General features: G+C 36.7%; 1 protein-coding gene across 4 annotated transcripts in view; it reads right to left on the reverse strand.

Moving 5' to 3' along the window:
• Positions 1-16,591: 16,591 nt before the first annotated feature.
• The window catches only part of KRIT1 (KRIT1 ankyrin repeat containing), a 42,296-nt gene continuing 40,802 nt past the window's right edge, over positions 16,592-18,085 (reverse strand). For all 4 annotated transcript variants that reach the window (XM_045564676.1, XM_045564675.1, XM_045564674.1 and 1 more), the window contains one exon: positions 16,592-17,670. In XM_045564676.1, coding sequence (XP_045420632.1) covers positions 17,602-17,670 — 69 coding nt within the window. In that variant the 3' untranslated portion in view covers positions 16,592-17,601. The remainder of the gene's footprint in view (positions 17,671-18,085) is intronic.

An 18,085-nucleotide genomic window follows, 5' to 3' on the forward strand; every position in this document is an offset into this window, starting at 1 on the left:
AGAAATGCAACTCAAAATCACAATGAGATATTATCTTTCCCCACTTAAAATGGGTTTTTTTTTTTTTTTATCAAAAAGACTGGGGATAACCTATGCTGGCGAGGATGTGAAGAAAGGGGAACCCTGTTACACTGTGGGTGGGAATGTAAATTAGTGCAGCCACTATAAAAAACTGTATGGAGGTACCAAAAAAACAACCAAAAAACTAAACATAGGTTTTAGTATATGACTCAGCAATTCTACTACTGGGTGTATTATGCAAAAGAAAGGAAATCAATATAATTAAGAAATATCTACACTCCATGTTTATTGCAGCACTATTCACAATAGTCAAAATATGGGATTAACCTAAGTGCTATGCATCAATGGATGAATGGTAAAGAAAATGTGGTGTATATAAACAATAGAATATTTTTCAGCCATAAAAAGAATGAAATCCTGTCATTTGCAGCAACATGAATGGAAGTGGAGGTTATTACATTAAATGAAATAAACTAAGCACAGAAAGACAAATATTGCATGTTTTCATTCATATGTGGGAGCTAAAAAAGTGGCTCTCATAAAGATAGAGATCGGTAGTTACCAGAGGAGGGGATGGGAGGGGCATGGATGAAGAGAGGTTGATAAATGGGAACAAATATATGATTTGATAGAAGATATAAGACCTAGTGTTTGGTAAGATCAGTAGGGTGGCTATAGTTTACAATAATTTATTGTACATTTCAAAATACCTAGAAGAGAATAATTTGAATTTTTTTTGCATAAAGAAAAGACATTTAAGGCGATAGATATCCCAATTACACTGATATGACCTTTACAAGTTATATGAATATATTACATTATCATATGTATCCTGAAACTATGTACATCTATTATGTATTAATAATTTTTTTAAAGATTTGATAAAATTTTAAGTTGTTATTAAAGAACAAAAATAGGAAGTATAAATTTTAGACCTGTAGAGAGAAAAATATTACATAAAGGGAAAAATACAAAAGAAGAAAAGGAACAGGAATAATAACAAAACTCAATCAAATTTTTAAAAAAGAAATAAAGGAGAGAAAAAAGGAAAAACCAGACGGAGAAAAAGTTTAAAAAGGTAGAAACAATTCCAAATATATCAATCATCAAAAGAAATGTGAATAAACTATATACCTCAATTAAAAGTCAGATTTGTAAAAAAAAAATATAACCTTTTATGTTTATTCATTGAAGCTAACGCTGAAGCATAAGGTCACAGAAATGTTGAAATTAAAAGGATGGAACCCATGCATACATGCACCTTGGTTTGTGATGAAGGTGGCATTATACAGCACTGAGGAAAGGATGGCTTTTGATTCTAAGTAAACTGAATCTATATAGAAAGAAAAGGATATTTGACCCCCACATCACCATTTACAAAAATCAATTTTAGGTGAAATATAGATTTAAATGTGAAAACTAAAAGAATGTGGGTTCAAGGAAATGCTGTAGGAGAATGTTTTCATGACCTTGCAACAGGAAATGAATTCTTTTTTTAAATTATTTATTCATTTTTAATTTCAGAATATTATGGGGGTACATTTTGGTTACATATAATGCCTTTACATTGTCCAAGCCAGAGCTATAAGCATGCCCTTCCCCCATACAGTGCACTTCACACCCATTAGTTGTCAGTTTACCCCCCACAACCCCCCACACCTGACCGGCACTCAATGAATATTGCTTCCATGTGAGCACCTTAGTGTTGATCAGTTAGTATCAATTTGATGGTGAGTACATGTGGCGCTTCTTTTTCCATTCTTGTGATACTTCACTTCAAAATATGGGCTCCACATCTACCCAGGATAATATAAGAGGTGCTAGTTCACCACTGTTTTTTGTAGTTGAGTAGTATTCCATGGTATACATATACCACATTTTATTAATCCACTCATGTATTGATGGGCACTTGAGTTGTTTCCACATCTTTGCAATTGTGAATTGTGCTCCCACAAACATTTGAGTGCGGATGTCTTTGTTATAGAATGTCTTTTGTTCCTTTGGGTAGATGCCTAGTAGTGGGATTGCTGGATCAGATGATATATCTATTTTTAGTTCTTTGAGATATCTCAAAATTACTTTCCACAGGGGTTGTACTAATTTGAAGTCCCACTAGCAGTGTGTGAGTGTTCCTATCTCTCCACATCCATGCCAGCTTTGGTTATTTTGGGGCTTTTTGATAAAGGGCATTCTCACTGGACTTAGGTGATATCTCATTGTGGTTTTGATTTGCATCCCTAATAATTGAAGACATTGAGCACTTTTTTATGTGTTTGCTTGTCATTATGCTGTCTTCTTTTGAAAAGTTTTGGTTCATGTCCTTTGACCACTTTTTGATGGGGTTGTTTGATTTTTTCTTGTTAATTTTCTTAAGTTCCTCATGAATATGGATATAAAAATCCTCAACAAAATCTCAGCAAACCAAATTCAACAGCACATCAAAAAATAATTCACCATGACCAGGTGGGTTTTATCCCAGAGATGGATGGATGGTTCAACATATGCAAATCTATAAATGCAATACACCACATAAATAATAGCAAGAACAAAGACCATATGATTCTCTCAATAGATGCAGAAAAAGCATTTGACAAAATCCAGCATACTTTTATGATAAAAACTCTTAACAAAATAGGCATAGATGGGTCATACCTTAAAATTATTAAAGCCATATATGATAAACCCACAGCCAATATCATACTGAACTGGGAAAAATTGAAAGCATTCCCACTTAGAACTGGAACCAGACAAGGTTGCCCACTATCTCCACTTCTATTCAACATAGTGCTAGAAGTCCTTGCCAGAGCAATCAGACAAGAGAGGGAAATTAAGGGTGTCTAAATGGGGGCAGAAGAGGTCAAACTCTCACTTTTTGCTGACGATATGATATTATACCTAGAAAGTATACTAAGGATTCAACCAAAAGACTCCCGGAATTGATAAATGAATTCAGTAAAGTCTCAGGATACAAAATCAATGCACACACATCAGTGGCATTCATATACGCCAATAACAGTCAAGCCAAAAATCAAATCAAAGATGCAACACCTTTCACAATAGCATCAAAGAAAATCAAATATTTAGGAATATATTTAATGTATATAGGGAGAACTATGAAACACTGAGAAAAGAAACTGTAGAAGATGTAAACAGAGGGAAACTCTACCATGCTCATGGATTGGTAGAATCAATATTGATAAAATATCCATACTACCTAAAGTGATCTATAGAATTAAAGCAATCCCTATGAAAATACCATCATCATTCTTTACAGATCTAGAAAATATACTTCTATGCTTCGTATGGAACCAGAGAGGACCTCGTATAGCCAAAGCAATCTTAAGCAAAAAGAACAAATTGGGAGGCACCAGACTTCAAACTTTACTACAAGGCTATAGTAACCAAAACAGCATAGTACGGGCACAAGAGCAGAGATATAGACCTTTGGAACAGTACTGAGAACCCAGATATAAAACCATCCTCATCTTGTCATCTGATCTCTGACAAAGCAGACAAAAATATACACTGGGGAAAAAAATCTCTATTCAATAAATGGTGCTGGGAAAATTGGATAACCACATGTAGAAGATTGAAACTGGATCCCCGCCTCTCACAAAAATCAACTCACAATTGATAAAAGACTTAAATCTAAAGCGTGAAACCATAAGAATTCTAGAAGATGTTGGGAAACATGGCTGTTGGGAAACATGACGTCTTATAGACGTCAGCCTAGGCAAAGAATTTATGAAGACCCCCAAAGCAATCACAGCAATAACAAAAATAAATAAATGGAACCTGATCAAATTAAAACGCTTCTGCACAGCCAAGGAAACTATCATTAGAGCGAATAGACAACCTACAGAATGGGAGAAAATATTTGCATGCTACATATCTGATAAAGGGCTGATAACACGAATCTATATAGGAAATGAATTCTTCAATGGACACAAAAAGTGTTATTTGTAATAGCAACAGATCAGAAATGTCATAAAGGTCTATAATAGGAGACATATTATACAAATTATATTATTTCCCTGCGTAGGGCCAACTTCAATAGAACCCTAAACCACTCCAGGCTGTAATGGGCTTTAATCAATACACTCTTGGCTTTTTTCTTTAATTTAGTGTTAAAAGTTATTAAAATAACCTGTGTCCAAATGATCTCCACTCAAAGTTTCTCAAAATGTGTGGCTTATGGTTTTAAGTATAATTTTTACTATAGCTGAGTCAAAGTATTTGTGTATAATTTTCTATTTCCACAATGTATTTTGTCATATTTTAGTTTTATGGCTATGGTTTTTGCTTTTGGTGCCTTAATAAATTCTTCCATATTTACTTCTGTATCAGTCAGGGTCCCACAAGAAATAGACAACCCACTCTGAGTAACTTGAGAAAAGTTTAACAGAGACCTATTTACAAAGATGTGGGAAGAATGTAGGGAAGCCACAAATTCTAAGAAATTTTATGCTTTGCTTTTCATAGTTAGTTTTTTAATCTTTATGGAAATTATTTTGTGTATGCTGTGAGGTAGAGATCTAATTTATTTTCTCATATGCCTAGCCAATTGTCTCTAATGGTTTATTGAATAGTAAACTCTTTCTTCAGGGATTTCTAATGTACTTGAATCATACATCTTATACGTGTGGAGATATTTCTGGACTTTCAATTTGATTCCTTTTTTGTCTGAGTTTCATCAATACCACATGTTTTAATGATTATAAATTTATAATAAATCTTGATATCTAGTAAAGAAATTTTTCTCACTTTTTCTTTTTTCTTCAAAACTATGGTGGTTATTCTCAACACTTTACATAGCCAGATTGATTTTAGGATCGCTGTGTCAAGTTCTATAAAATATTTTGCTTGGATTTCAATTAGAATTCAATTAAATTTGTTAATTAACTTGGGAAATAAGTGATATATTTATGATATTGAGCCTTTCTATTTAACAACACGGTACATTTCTAATTGCTATTGGGAATGATATTTCTTCTCTCATTTTTTAGTTTTTTAAATATTAGTATATAGAAACTACTACTAATTTTTGTTTGTTGCTCTTACATGCAGCAATCTGAGTGGGTTCTCTTATTAGTTCTAATAACTATACATTCTAGACTTTCTATAGAGACAATAAGTATTCACAGTTTTTGTTCCTAATTCTATGACTTATTTTTAGTGTATTATTGTATTTATTAAGCCCTTCAGTACAATGTGAAGTAGTAGAGCTGACAGTAGCTATCTTTGACTTGTTCGTTTAATCGCTAATGTGGTATACTACATTAATAGATTTTCCTTATTGAACATCTGGCATTTCTTGGATAAATCAAACTTGATCATGATATATAACTTTGTCTTATAGTGTTATTATTTGTATAATATTAATAAGAATGTAATAAGTACTATTATACAACTAATAGGTAATATTACTAATTAATGTATATTAATTAATACATAGTAATATGTGATATATTACTTGTGGATTATTATATTGCATATTATTTATAAACTTGGTCATACTGAGTATTACTTGGTCAAACTTGTATTACTGAGTAAATGTAACATTTACTCAGCATTTTAATGCCTACGTTCATTAGTATTATAATTTTGCTGATATTTTAACTTTTTTGTACTATCTTTGTCCAGTTTTTGTGTCAAGGTTGTATCATCCACATGAAATGAGCTGGGTAACTTACCCTAAATTACCTGTTTGTTAAAGCATTTTATGTTAATATATTTAGGGATAATCTGTTCCCTGAAGGTTCAGTAAAATTTATGTTTTGATTTCTTTAATGGTTACTGGTTTGTTCAGGTTTTCTTTTTCTTCTTGAGACGTGTGGGGAAGTAATTGCCATTCCTGGTTTCGTGTTTCCGTGTGGAGGAAATTCTACGTGTAATGCCCTTGGCCTTGAGCCTCATTGCTACAATCTCTCCTTTTTGGAGAAGAGGAGACTCAGATGCCTGATGAGCTCAGCTTGTTCTAGGCTCTCTCCTTCACGTCTTTCTGCCTGTGTTCTAGCCAGCTGTCTTCCATAGGACAAGCGGGCTTCATACCTGTGGGGGGAGGCCAAGGTTGCCCTACTGTGTGATGGCTGAGACATCAGGCCGCATTCAGGGGGAAATTATAAGTCCACTGCCTACCACTACCGTTTTCTCTAAAAGTTTTTCTCAGTAACAAAGGTGATATTTTGACTCCCATCTGCCTGACTATATTTGATGATACAGAACTTGGGAGGGGAAGAAAGGGTGTTATTCTTTGAACTGTGCAGATTAGCCAACATTTCCATCGTCTCAGAATATATGTAATAGTTCACATGCAGTGATTTGAAATAAAATGTTACTTGAAAAGCTTATCTTTTATGGCTGCAAAATATTCTGTTGTAGGATGTGCCACCAATTATTTAACCGTTCCCATTATCAGTATTTTTAAGGATAATACACGAAGCTAAATAATATCCAAAAAATGTATACGTAAGACTTACCATCATTCTCACAAGCACTGAGTCTACTTAAAAACAAACATTGCCAATTTACTAGGCCAAAATAGATCCAAACTCTGTTTTAACAAAGGCCGGCAGGGGGCGCGCGCGGCGGAGTCCGGCGACTGCGGCGACGGCGACGGCAGCGGCCGGGCAATGGCTCCCCTCGCGCGGGCCGAGAGGCGCCCGGCCCTCCGCTCGCCGCGCCCCGGCTGGGCCGCGCCCCCGCGCGTTTGTGAGCTGGCCCTCGGTCACACTAGGATCGCGGGGCAGGAGGCCCGGGGCCTTCATTCGGTTCCCCAGGAGCGAGATGCGCCGGCCGCCGCGGGCGGGGCAGGAACGCGCGTCCGAGCCCTTGGCTGTCCTGCAGGAATCTCCCGGGGAGATTTCACAGCCCGCTCCGCACGTTCCGGTTATGCGGTCGTGGGGACGAGGAGCGGCCGGGGATCTAATCCTAACTAGCAGCCAGGATGGAGAACCACTGGTCTGGACTCTGGTCCTCAGAGGTTGCCACGTTAATCAGCCTGAGTCCAACTTCGTGGCGTAGTCGCGCTCCCCGGTGCTTCTACCGAGCTTTATTGCCCTGCCTGATTTCGAAGCCTGCTAACGGGATGAATAGCAGGCAGTAACAGGCCCGGTGAAAATGGCACGTAGTGACATTAAAGACCTAGCTTGTCACTGTTCAGCCAACCCCCTCACGGAGTCCGGCCTCCTTTGTCTCGGTTACCTTGGGCTATTCTTCAGACACAGCAGGTCTCAAATCACAAACTGGGATGAGAGTGACCGACTGGAGGCCAGGAATAGTCACGCTCATCTCAGGAAGGTGGCGATTGTGCCAGTGTTTGAAAAGGGATCTCTGAGACCAAGAGAATTTGGAGTTTCTGAGGCTGATCTGCCTTTGCAGTTACTGGGAAGAGTACTGAGGAGTGTAGGGCCAGGAAGGGTGGTTGTGCTTTGAGAAAGATCCTGGGGCGATTATGACCTCCCTTTGTCTTATCATCCAAACAGCGGGGAAGTCAAAATTACAAAAAGATTCTAGTTTACTCCCAGCCTAATATAACTAAAACATGGTATTCATCAGAAAACAGGAAGTATTTGTAGGATATGAGGATGTAATTTAAGAACCCAATACAGAGCTTTTAGAAAGGGGAAATAGGAAACTTAAAAAGGATCTTGTTTGGTTTATTAATAGCAACATCTAAAATATAACAAAATTGAATAAACCAATATGAATTTTAATGATTGAAATAAAGTATTTTAAATGTCACTTGAATTCATATATCTCTATGGATGAAAAATAAAAACATGAACACATCATTTTCTACATTTCAAGGTTGTATTTCAGAGGTTCTTAGAGTGCTAGTTTAACAGGAAACCTCCAATGTGTTATTATCCACAGACTCATCTCTAAGGCTCACCTTCATTCGCAGGGGCCCTTGCTGTCTGCAGGGTAGGAGGCTGGGCCTGGTGACTGCCACCGTGATGAGGAGACGCAGACAACCCTCCTTGTTAACAGGATGGGTTGGCCCTCGGCTTTTCCCAGCCCTCTTCTCCATAGCCAGCAATTACTCTCTAATTGTTTTTGTGTGTGGACTGCGCTACAGCTGCCATCACCATCAAATTCCAATTTTCAATTTAAAGGTGAATAATAAATGCAACTTTGTAAAATTTATGAAAAGCAGTGATACTCCCTTTTATATAATAATTCTACATGTGTAGATTTTCAGTATGCTAGTCTGGGGATTGAATTTGCAGGTTGTCATTTGCCTAATGAGTTGTCAATCTGATAGAACTCAATGACTAATTGGAAATACATATAATTTGCTGGTGTTCCAGAAGTCTCTTTTTAAATTTATATATCTAAATAGAAGGCATTAAAAGCTGCTGCTTAGTATATCTGCCTTCTTTATTCAGCATAGGATAGAGGTGAAAAAAGCTTCTTAATCTTAATTTGGCAATTTATATTTCCTTTGGTTTTTGGAAGTTTTTTCTTTTTTCCCCTTTTACTTTTCCTTTCTTTCAGAGAGCTTAAATACTAAGTTTCTGATTTGTGATTTAAACTTCACATTACTTCCTCATACATTCCTCTAAGAAAAATAAGCTCCACATTAGAGAGTAGGCTGGGATTTTGCCTTTACCTAAGGATTGTCTCAAATTTTATTTTTACTTTTTTTTTTTTTTTTTGAGACAGAGTCTCACTCTGTTGCCCGGGCTAGAGTGAGTGCCGTGGCGTCAGCCTAGCTCACAGCAACCTCAAACTCCTGGGCTTAAGCGATCCTACTGCCTCAGCCTCCCGAGTAGCTGGGACTACAGGCATGTGCCACCATGCCCAGCTAATTTTTGCTATATATATTTTAGTTGGCCAGATAATTTCTTTCTATTTTTTCAGTAGAGACGGGGGGTCTCACTCTTGCTCAGGCTGGTCTCGAATGCCTGACTTTGAGCAATCCTCCTGCCTCGGCCTCCCAGAGTGCTAGGATTACAGGCATGAGCCACTGCGCCTGGCCTCAAATTTTATTTATAATTTGAAAATAAGTTTCAAAACATTTTGTCATAGTAACTCCTATAATGTTTATTTAATCTGTCTTGGAAATTTTCTATTTCTGTATCTTTTCCTCACTTACACAATATTGTAAATGTAAAATGACACATTTTACTATTCATTTTGACTGATTATGACTAAGAAAGGAGGGGATACTATTTTAAACTTAACTGCATTCAGGAAAACCCCACTTTAAAACTATTATACAACATAAAATATTATGTGGTGTATGAACATCAATGTTATTTTAAAATAGTAAAATTCAACTTTTAACTAATACAGTTAATTATTTGTTAATGAACTGGCTGAAATAAATTAAAGATATAGGGCTAGCTTTTCTTCCTCCTAGTGGTTATGTGTACAAAACTAAATTTAATATTGACAGCAAACAATCCAGAAAGGGAAAATGGTACACAACATTTGACATAGGTGAAAATTATGTATTCATTTTTATATCTGTAGATGATTTATCATTTTAGGTCACTCCCTTACACTGTCCTATTGGTATATGTTCAGTACATACAAACAAAAATATCAATATCTGTAAAATATAACTGGGAAAGTATATTAGTGAAATATAGTATAGATTTCAAAAGCTAACAAATGATTTGCTGGTTACTGGTTTGAAATTAAGCTTGCTTATTTGCTCATATAATTGAGCTCATGGTATATAATTCTGTAACAACTAGAGCATTTAGTATGCTCTAGGGCAGAATTGTTTTAAAAACCATTGGCTTGGATATATATTAACCGTACAATTTTGTTCCATTTTTATAGTCCTGTTAGAAAACTGTCTTTTTGTTTTTCCTGTTGAGTTGCAGCACAATTTACTCCCTATGCAAGGAGAGGAAATTGTACCAGTAAAGCACTATGAATAAGAAAAGTAGGGGCAGCAGGCTCATCTTTACATTGTCCTCAATGTGTGATCATAGATGAAAAGGGAGTAACATTTTTGCAACTACTTTACCAGAAGACTGAATCAATTTTCAGTGCCACCCAAAATATATTCCCACATGTGATCTCAGTCCTATGCTACCAGATTTTTATTAATCAGTTGATGTTTATTATTTCATATAATTTTAACTAATTTAATAAGGTTCTGTTTTGCATTTTTGTTAGCAAAGATTTATATTTCCCCATTTTGGAAAGTTGTTTGTATTCCCAAGCATACAACTACTCTGTTAATCTTCTTTGACCACTCACTAAATGGAATTTGGGTACTGACTTATGCTTTTACTAAATTTTCATATATTTTCAGTAAATTTTTAGAACTGTGTAGCAAGTTCTTATTCTTTTTTAAAATGTTTTTTAAGTTTATGTAAAATTTCCTTTAATGATCAGTTCTGTGAATTTTGACAAATATAGTATGTCAATCATAATCAGAAAAATTTTTCCATGCTGCCTCTTTATGTTCTCACATATACTCACTCCCATCTTTACACTATTTGCTTTCTGATCCTATAGTTTGGCCTTTTCCAGAATGTTATCTAAATGGAATGCTGCAGTATGTAGCAAAATATTTTTTGAGTCTGGCTTCTTTCAGTTAGCACAACGCATTTGAGCTTCATCCATTTGTGTTCATCAGTAGTTTATTCCTTTTTATTGCTGAGTAATATTCCAGTGTATGGATGTACCTGAGTTTATTCATTAACACATGAAGGACAATAGTATTCTTTCCAGTTTTTGGCAGTTATGAATATTTCATTAAAAAATTTAGATGTATCATATAAACATTCACCCACAGAGTTATGTATGAATGTAAGTTTTAGTTGCATGGATCACTCTGGGAGAGAAATTCTGGTTCCTATAGTAGGTGTATGTTTATCTTACAAGAAACTACCAAACTGCTTCCCAAAATGGTGTGCCATTTTGCATCCCTTCTAGCCATGTATCAGTTTCAGTTGCTCCAAATGCCGATTCTTTTGCTTTCCTTTTGATGTTTTATTGTATACATTTAAAAAGCATATTAAGGTCGGGTACAGTGACTCACACCTGTTATCCCAGACTTTGGGAGGCCAAGGCAGGAGGATCACTTGAGTCCAGGAGTTAGAGACCAGTTCCGGCAAGATAGCAAGACCCCATCCCTATAAAAAATTAGCTTGGTGTGGTAGTGCATGTCTGTAGTCCTAGCTACTGGGGAGGATGAGGTAGGGGCATCGCTTGAGCCCAGAAGTTTGAGGTTGCAATTGAGCTATGATGAAATCAGTGCATTCTAGACCGGGCAACAGAGTGAGACACTGTCTCAAAAAAATTACATTATGTTAAATTAAATAAAGAAAAAGCATTTTAAATACCTCTTATCTCTCATATCCATTTAAAAAATATTCATAAATGAATGTGCTGACACTAAAATAAGCTAGTCTGTTTTCCCTAGCAATATTCTTTGAATATTTAATTTTTGCTCATATAAACTTTATTAAATAGATACAGAGTATGCAGGTGCCAAGCTGTTTCTTTACCATACTGATACCTACTTGTCCTAACAGGATGCTTTATGGGTTGCCCTACTTAGCCCATTTCTCAAAAATGTTGCCATTCTTTGTTGGCTTGCTTCTCACTGTGCTCTTTCTGGAGTTTCTATTGCTACTTCCTGAGAGCCTTTTGGGCTTCAGGCAGGTTAATTCTATTGTCTACGGAAAATTTCCATCTGCTTGTCCCTTGGGCACCAGAACTCAACACATCTTTTCAAAACTTCCTCCTCTATTCCCTATCTTAGGCAGTATATGATACCATTTTCTCAGCTGCCCAGGACAGATGGAGAGGAATTATTCATTACTCTTACCTCTAATTTCCCATATCTAAAAGGTCATTGGGTTTCGTCAAAACACTGAATCAATTCTGCCTATTGCCATTACCTTAGGTTAGGGCTGGATTGCATTATACCTTCTTGCTCAGAACCCTTCAAGCCTTTCTGTATACTGACAGGCCCAGGGTGATCTTTCAACGTGCAAATCTGAGCTACTCAAGTCCTAAAGGCTCCAATGGCTCCTCATTAGCAGGAAAGATAATACCTTTCAAGATTTGGTCTTCTTTTTTTTAAAAAAACCTCTCCAGATCCCTCCTCTTTACCTGACTTATGTCTGAGATCAAAAGTCAGAGTGCCAGATTTTGAATTCTGACTCTCCCACTCACTAGTTTTTGACCTTACACAAATAACACAGCTTATCTGTATATAATTGTATTCAAAGTTATACAATATGCAAAAATGAAAATATTCATACCACTGTATTAGGAACTTTCTACTAAGCCTTTAAGATAGAAAACAAATACCGTATGTTCTTATAATAACCATACATCATTTCTGATTCACTTATACACTGGATCCAGACTGCTTTGATACGAATCTCAGCTCTAATACTTATTAGCTAAGCTCTCTTTGGCAAGATACTTAATCCTTTTTTTTTTTTTTTCTGAAACAGAGTCTCACTCTGTTGCCCAGGCTAGAGTGCCGTGGCGTCACAGCAACCTCAAACTCCTGGGCTCAAACAATCCTTCTGCCTCAGCCTCCCAAGTAGCTGGGACTACAGGCATGGAACACCATGCCTGGCTAATTTTTTCTATATATTTTTAGCTGTCCAGATCATTTCTTTCTATTTTTTAGTAGAGATGGGGTCTCGCTCTTGCTCAGGCTGGTCTCGAACTCCTGACCTCGAGTGATCCTCCCACCTCAGCCTCCCAGAGTGCTAGGATTACAGGCGTGAGCCACCGTGCCCGGCCAAGATACATAATTCTTTACTTCAAATTCCTTATCTGTAAAATAGGAATAGTATCTGCCTCGTGGTGATTTTTGTCAAGAGTAAATGAATTATTGTAATATATCTAAAAGTGCTTCAAATAATTCCAGGCATGTAGTAAGCACCATTTTAAATACTAGCTGCTATTATTATTTAAATAATGGGGAATAAGTTCCTAATTTCCTGCCCATTTGGGTGTCTTTTCAGTGAATCCTGAACCACTCAGTGTTTCCTTTTTATCATGGAAATTAACTCAATGTGTTGAAACTGGGTTCCTCATCTACACCCTAAGATATCTCAGAGATATTCCTTTGTCTCAAGCACTCTGGCTTTAAGAACCCCCAGGGTGTTTCCCCTCTGCATTAGGGCCTTTTCAGTCTGCCTACCCCAGCCTTTCCAGCTACCATACATGACCCTAGAGACATTCTTTGTTTATGAATACAGATGTTAAATGAGAATCATACCATCACAGATGGACTTTTGTTGAGAAATTATTTTCTTGTATGCACTCAAGCTAATATAATTTCTTGATCAGTTTTTAACACAGTGTAGCAAAAACAATTTGTACTTTTTCCATCTGCATTTGACTGAAATTTTTTTATTGGAATCATTTCTCTATGTAAATTATAAAGAAATTGATTCACCAGTTTTTTGCACATATTAAATTTTTCCAATTACAGTCTTTGCCATTGAGTTCCTCAGGATCAAATTAAAATCTAAATTTTATTACTGCAATTCTTCCCTTAAATTTGGTTAAGAACTGTAGGAACTTTTACTCTGTTGAATATATTTCTATCAAGCCTAGTTTTTCTAGGGTCAATTTTGGCAATTTTTAATCTTGTGATTCTTCAGCAAATTTTTCTCTAATTTATCATGTTCAGTGTTAGCTATTCTAGTTTTATTTTTATTTATTTATTTATTTATTTTATTTTATTTTTTTTTTTGAGACAGAGTCTCACTCTGTTGCCCGGGCTAGAGTGAGTGCCGTGGCATCAGCCTGGCTCACAGCAACCTCAGACTCCTGGGCTTAAGCGATCCTACTGCCTCAGCCTCCCGAGTAGCTGGGACTACAGGCATGAGCCACCATGCCCGGCTAATTTTTTGTATATATATTTTTAGTTGGCCAGATAATTTCTTTCTATCTTTAGTAGAGACGGGGTCTCACTCTTGCTCAGGCTGGCCTCGAACTCCTGACCTTGAGCAATCCACCCGCCTCGGCCTCCCAGAGCTAGGATTACAGGCGTGAGCCACCGCGCCCGGCCTATTTATTTATTTATTTATTTATTTTTGAGACAGAGTCTCACTCTGCTGCCCGGGCTAGAATGCCGGGGCGTCAGCCTAGCTCACAGCAACCTCAAACTCCTGGGCTCAAGCGATCCTCCTGCCTCAGCCTCCCGAGTAGCTGGGACTACAGGCATGTGCCACCATGCCCGGTTAGTTTTTCTATGTATGCATTTTTTAGCTGTCCATATAACTTTTTCTATTTTTTTTTTTTAGTAGAGACGGGGTGTCGCTCTTGCTCAGGCTGGTCTCGAACTCCTGACCTTGAGCAATGCACCCGCCTCGGCCTCCCAGAGGGCTAGGATTACAGGCGTGAGCCACCGCGCCCGGCCTTATTCTGGTTTTACTTGTATTTTATTTTATGAATGGAAATTCATTTGTTGTGATTTGGAGAAACAATTATTTGAATTCACATCTTAGCTGAACATGAGAAAACTGTAATTCCCCTCATCAGTTCTCTAGGACTGTCCTTGGGGTCAAAACATCTCTTCTCCTCATTTCCCTTCCAGCTCAACTGCCTTTACATAATTAATTCCTGCTCATACTTCAGATGTCAACTCAAGTATCACTTGCTCAGGGACACCTCTCCTGATCCCTAGGACTAGATCCAGTTTCCCTATTTATGCTTAGGTTGTACATTTTTTCATCACAATAATTTGAGTTTATAATTATATATTTCCATGAGTATTTACTGTCTCTTTCATTCAGCTTTGTTCCCTGAAGGCAAGGACTTTGTTTTCCTTGCCACTGGATCCCTGGCACATAATTAGGCACTCATATTTACTGAAAGAATGGATGAAAGGAAAATTGTTATCTTATCTTTTATCCTCAGTGCACATATAATGCCTGACAAATATGAGGCATTCATTAAAAGCTGTTTGAATTCCCCCATTGTTATTTCTGGTTTGTTATGGTCTAACAAATGATCGATTATTTTTTTTCTCAATACTAATTTTGAAAATTGACTTTTAATGCTGTGTATTTTTAAGTCTTTAATAGCTATGCTACTCTAATAGTCTCCTCTTTCTTTCTCTATAGAACTGCCATACTGTACAACTCTAGGAAGGTATACCGTATTCTATGGAGCAGGGAGTTATTTGATGTAGTTTCACTGAATCCTCACCTCTCTGTGAATGGAAAGAAATTCAGCTATCTCCTAATTAAAGTGGGTTATAACTACATTTCTAACACCTACCTGTATATCCAAAGTACATGGGATACTTTAAAAACAGAAATGCTTGGGCCTCACCCTAAAATTATTGAATCAGAAAGTATTAAATTTCCCCACGTGACTGCAGAGCCAGGGTTAGGAAACACTGGGTTGGAGCATAGGATGAGCATTAATGGAGCACGGCCATTAATCTTGAAAGGCAGGTTAGCAATAGTGCATTGAGGGCCCTATGTTCAATATTAAGGAATTTGGAGTTTAATTCTACATATAATGGTAATCATGAAAGGTTTTTACAGGGTAATAAAAATAATCAGATTGATGAGAAAGGTTAACTTGCCATCAGTGTGGCAAATAGGAAGGCAGGGTGTGGAGCCCACCTGAAGGGTAGGAAGCTACTACAAGCCAAGGAATGGATGATGGGGACTTGAACAAGGATGGCTCCAGTGCAACCGAGGGAGGGAGGGAATGGGAAAGGACTCACAAAACATTTGACAAGACTTCATCTACAGAAGTGTAGGGTGAGAAAAGGAGGAAAAGTTGAAGACCACTCCAAGATTTCCAGGCTAACCAACTGGATGCAATTTGATGATGCCATTAACCGCATAGGGAAAACAGTGGAAGGACAGAATGGAACAACAAGAGGAAACAAGTTCTGTTTCCAGCTATGATGAAACCAAAGTTCTTTGTAGACCACTTAGATGGAGCTAGAATAACAGGAACTTGGAAATTAAAATCTAGAGTTCAGAAGACAAGCTGAGGCTGAAATTTTAGGTTTGGGAGTCAACAGGGTATTTAGTAGCAGTTGAAGCCACTGGAATGAATGACACTGAGTAGGGAATTGTTTGTATAGAATCAAAAGTGCCTAGCACAGAATTAAAGTAAATCAGGCTTTCTTACTAACCTTACTTAACCACATAATCTTAATTTTTTTTTCTTTTTGAGACAGAGTCTCGCTGTCACCCTGGGTAGAGTACAGTGGCATCATCATAGCTCACTGCAACCTCAAATTCCTGGGCTTAAGTAATCCTCCTGCCTCAGCCTCTGGAGCAGCTGGGATTACAGGCAGGTGTTATGACGTCCAGCTAATTTTTCTATTTTTAGTAGAGACGGGGTCTTGCTCTTGCTCAGGCTGGTCTCAAACTCCTGAACTCAAGCAATCCTCCCGCCGTGGCCTCCCAGAGTGCTAGGATTACAGGCATGTGCCACTGTGCTTGGCCCACATAATCTTAATTTTAATAAGGCTTAGACACAACACCCTTAAAAATAAGCAGAAGGTAATTTAAAGAGTAGATAATGATACATAAAAATTACTTGCAATCTATAGGGCAACTTTAAATAGGACTATTATATCTCCAAACTTATTTCAAACTCATCGGTCTATTAATTTGAAAATACTGTAGTTTCTAGTTTATTAAATAGCACATTAATCAAGTTAGCTCCTTATCTATATCAGTACTCCCCTAAATGAAACAACCAGATGTTTGGTGATCTACTTCCTACAATGCAAAGGCAATATAAATAAACCACCAAGTCAACTCATAAAAAATACAGCATGTATTTAACAAATGCAACTATAATATACAGAGATTGTCATTTAAAATGTGTGTTTATATATGTGTGTGCTTGTGGGCCAGGAAGTTTTGTGTAAGATCTCAACTTTAATAATCTAAATTCCTTATTGGGTCTGGAATTATTTCAACAGAAAAAAAGCAAAAAAACAAAACAAAACTTAGGAAAAGCTTCCAGGCTCTGCTACTTCCAGAGAGTGAATGAATTTATCTGGAGTATCTGAAATCTTCATTTTTAAGAGGCACCTAGGTAATTAGGATATAAGGGGCTCAAGAACTATACTTTGAGAAACACTACCTTATACATAGATATACATTTTAACTTTTAAAAACATGTTGAGAAATGTTTATAGATTGCAAAAAAAGTGTTTTTAATAAGTGTTATATGGTTCAAGTAGAAAATACATTTTTGTTATTCAAATCGTGTTGACTTTCAATATATTTAGAAATAACACACGCAGTTATACCAAAGCTACATTTTAATCTCATCACATTCCACTCCAAATTCTTTACCATTTACCAAAAATAACTTTTTATAAAGCTTACTGTTTTTCTAATATTATACAGACTTACCAATCTACAATTTTTTGTGTTTCTCTCAAAAACTAGAATAGCTTATGAGGATATTATATAAAACTAATTGGTATATTACACACCAAACATAAGTACAGATTCTGTACAACTTAATAGTATACATATATATTACAAGAGACTAAATGCCTTGTTAAAAGTAATATTTTAAGAAATCTTTCACGGAAAAAACTCTGCATTACAAAATGTGGTGGCTTGAGTATCAGCTACTTTCCTTTCACGGATTTCTTTCAGTGGGCATTAACTGTCCATTTAGCTTCATTAACAGTTTCACCACGAGACCAGCCTGTAAAATAAAATATACATCAATAATAAATATGAAACATGTAAGAATGTTTAAAGGACATACATGGCCATGGGCAGTTCCCTATCTACTTGAGAGGGAACTTTCCTATTAGGAGGCAGTTGGTTAAGAAATAGTACAGAGGAAGTATTTACTCAGGCTTTTTGAAGGGACTTAAGAAGCAACCCACTGGATATAACCAGGGACTCAGGCAGGTCAAGAACAGGGAAGGACTTCTTAATACCTTGAAAGAAGATACAGGGAATACTGACTATAATTTTAAAAAATGACACAAGAAAGAGTTTAATTGTTATAAGACTAAAACAAATTATTCAGATAAGTTTCTGGCTTTCCTTGCTTAGGAAAGGCCTGCCTTTACCTTTGTCTTAAATATTTTAATTTCATATAATATTAGACA

Source organism: Lemur catta, chromosome 11 (genome assembly GCF_020740605.2).
Source record: "Lemur catta isolate mLemCat1 chromosome 11, mLemCat1.pri, whole genome shotgun sequence".
In the NCBI taxonomy this organism is placed as follows: domain Eukaryota; kingdom Metazoa; phylum Chordata; class Mammalia; order Primates; family Lemuridae; genus Lemur; species Lemur catta.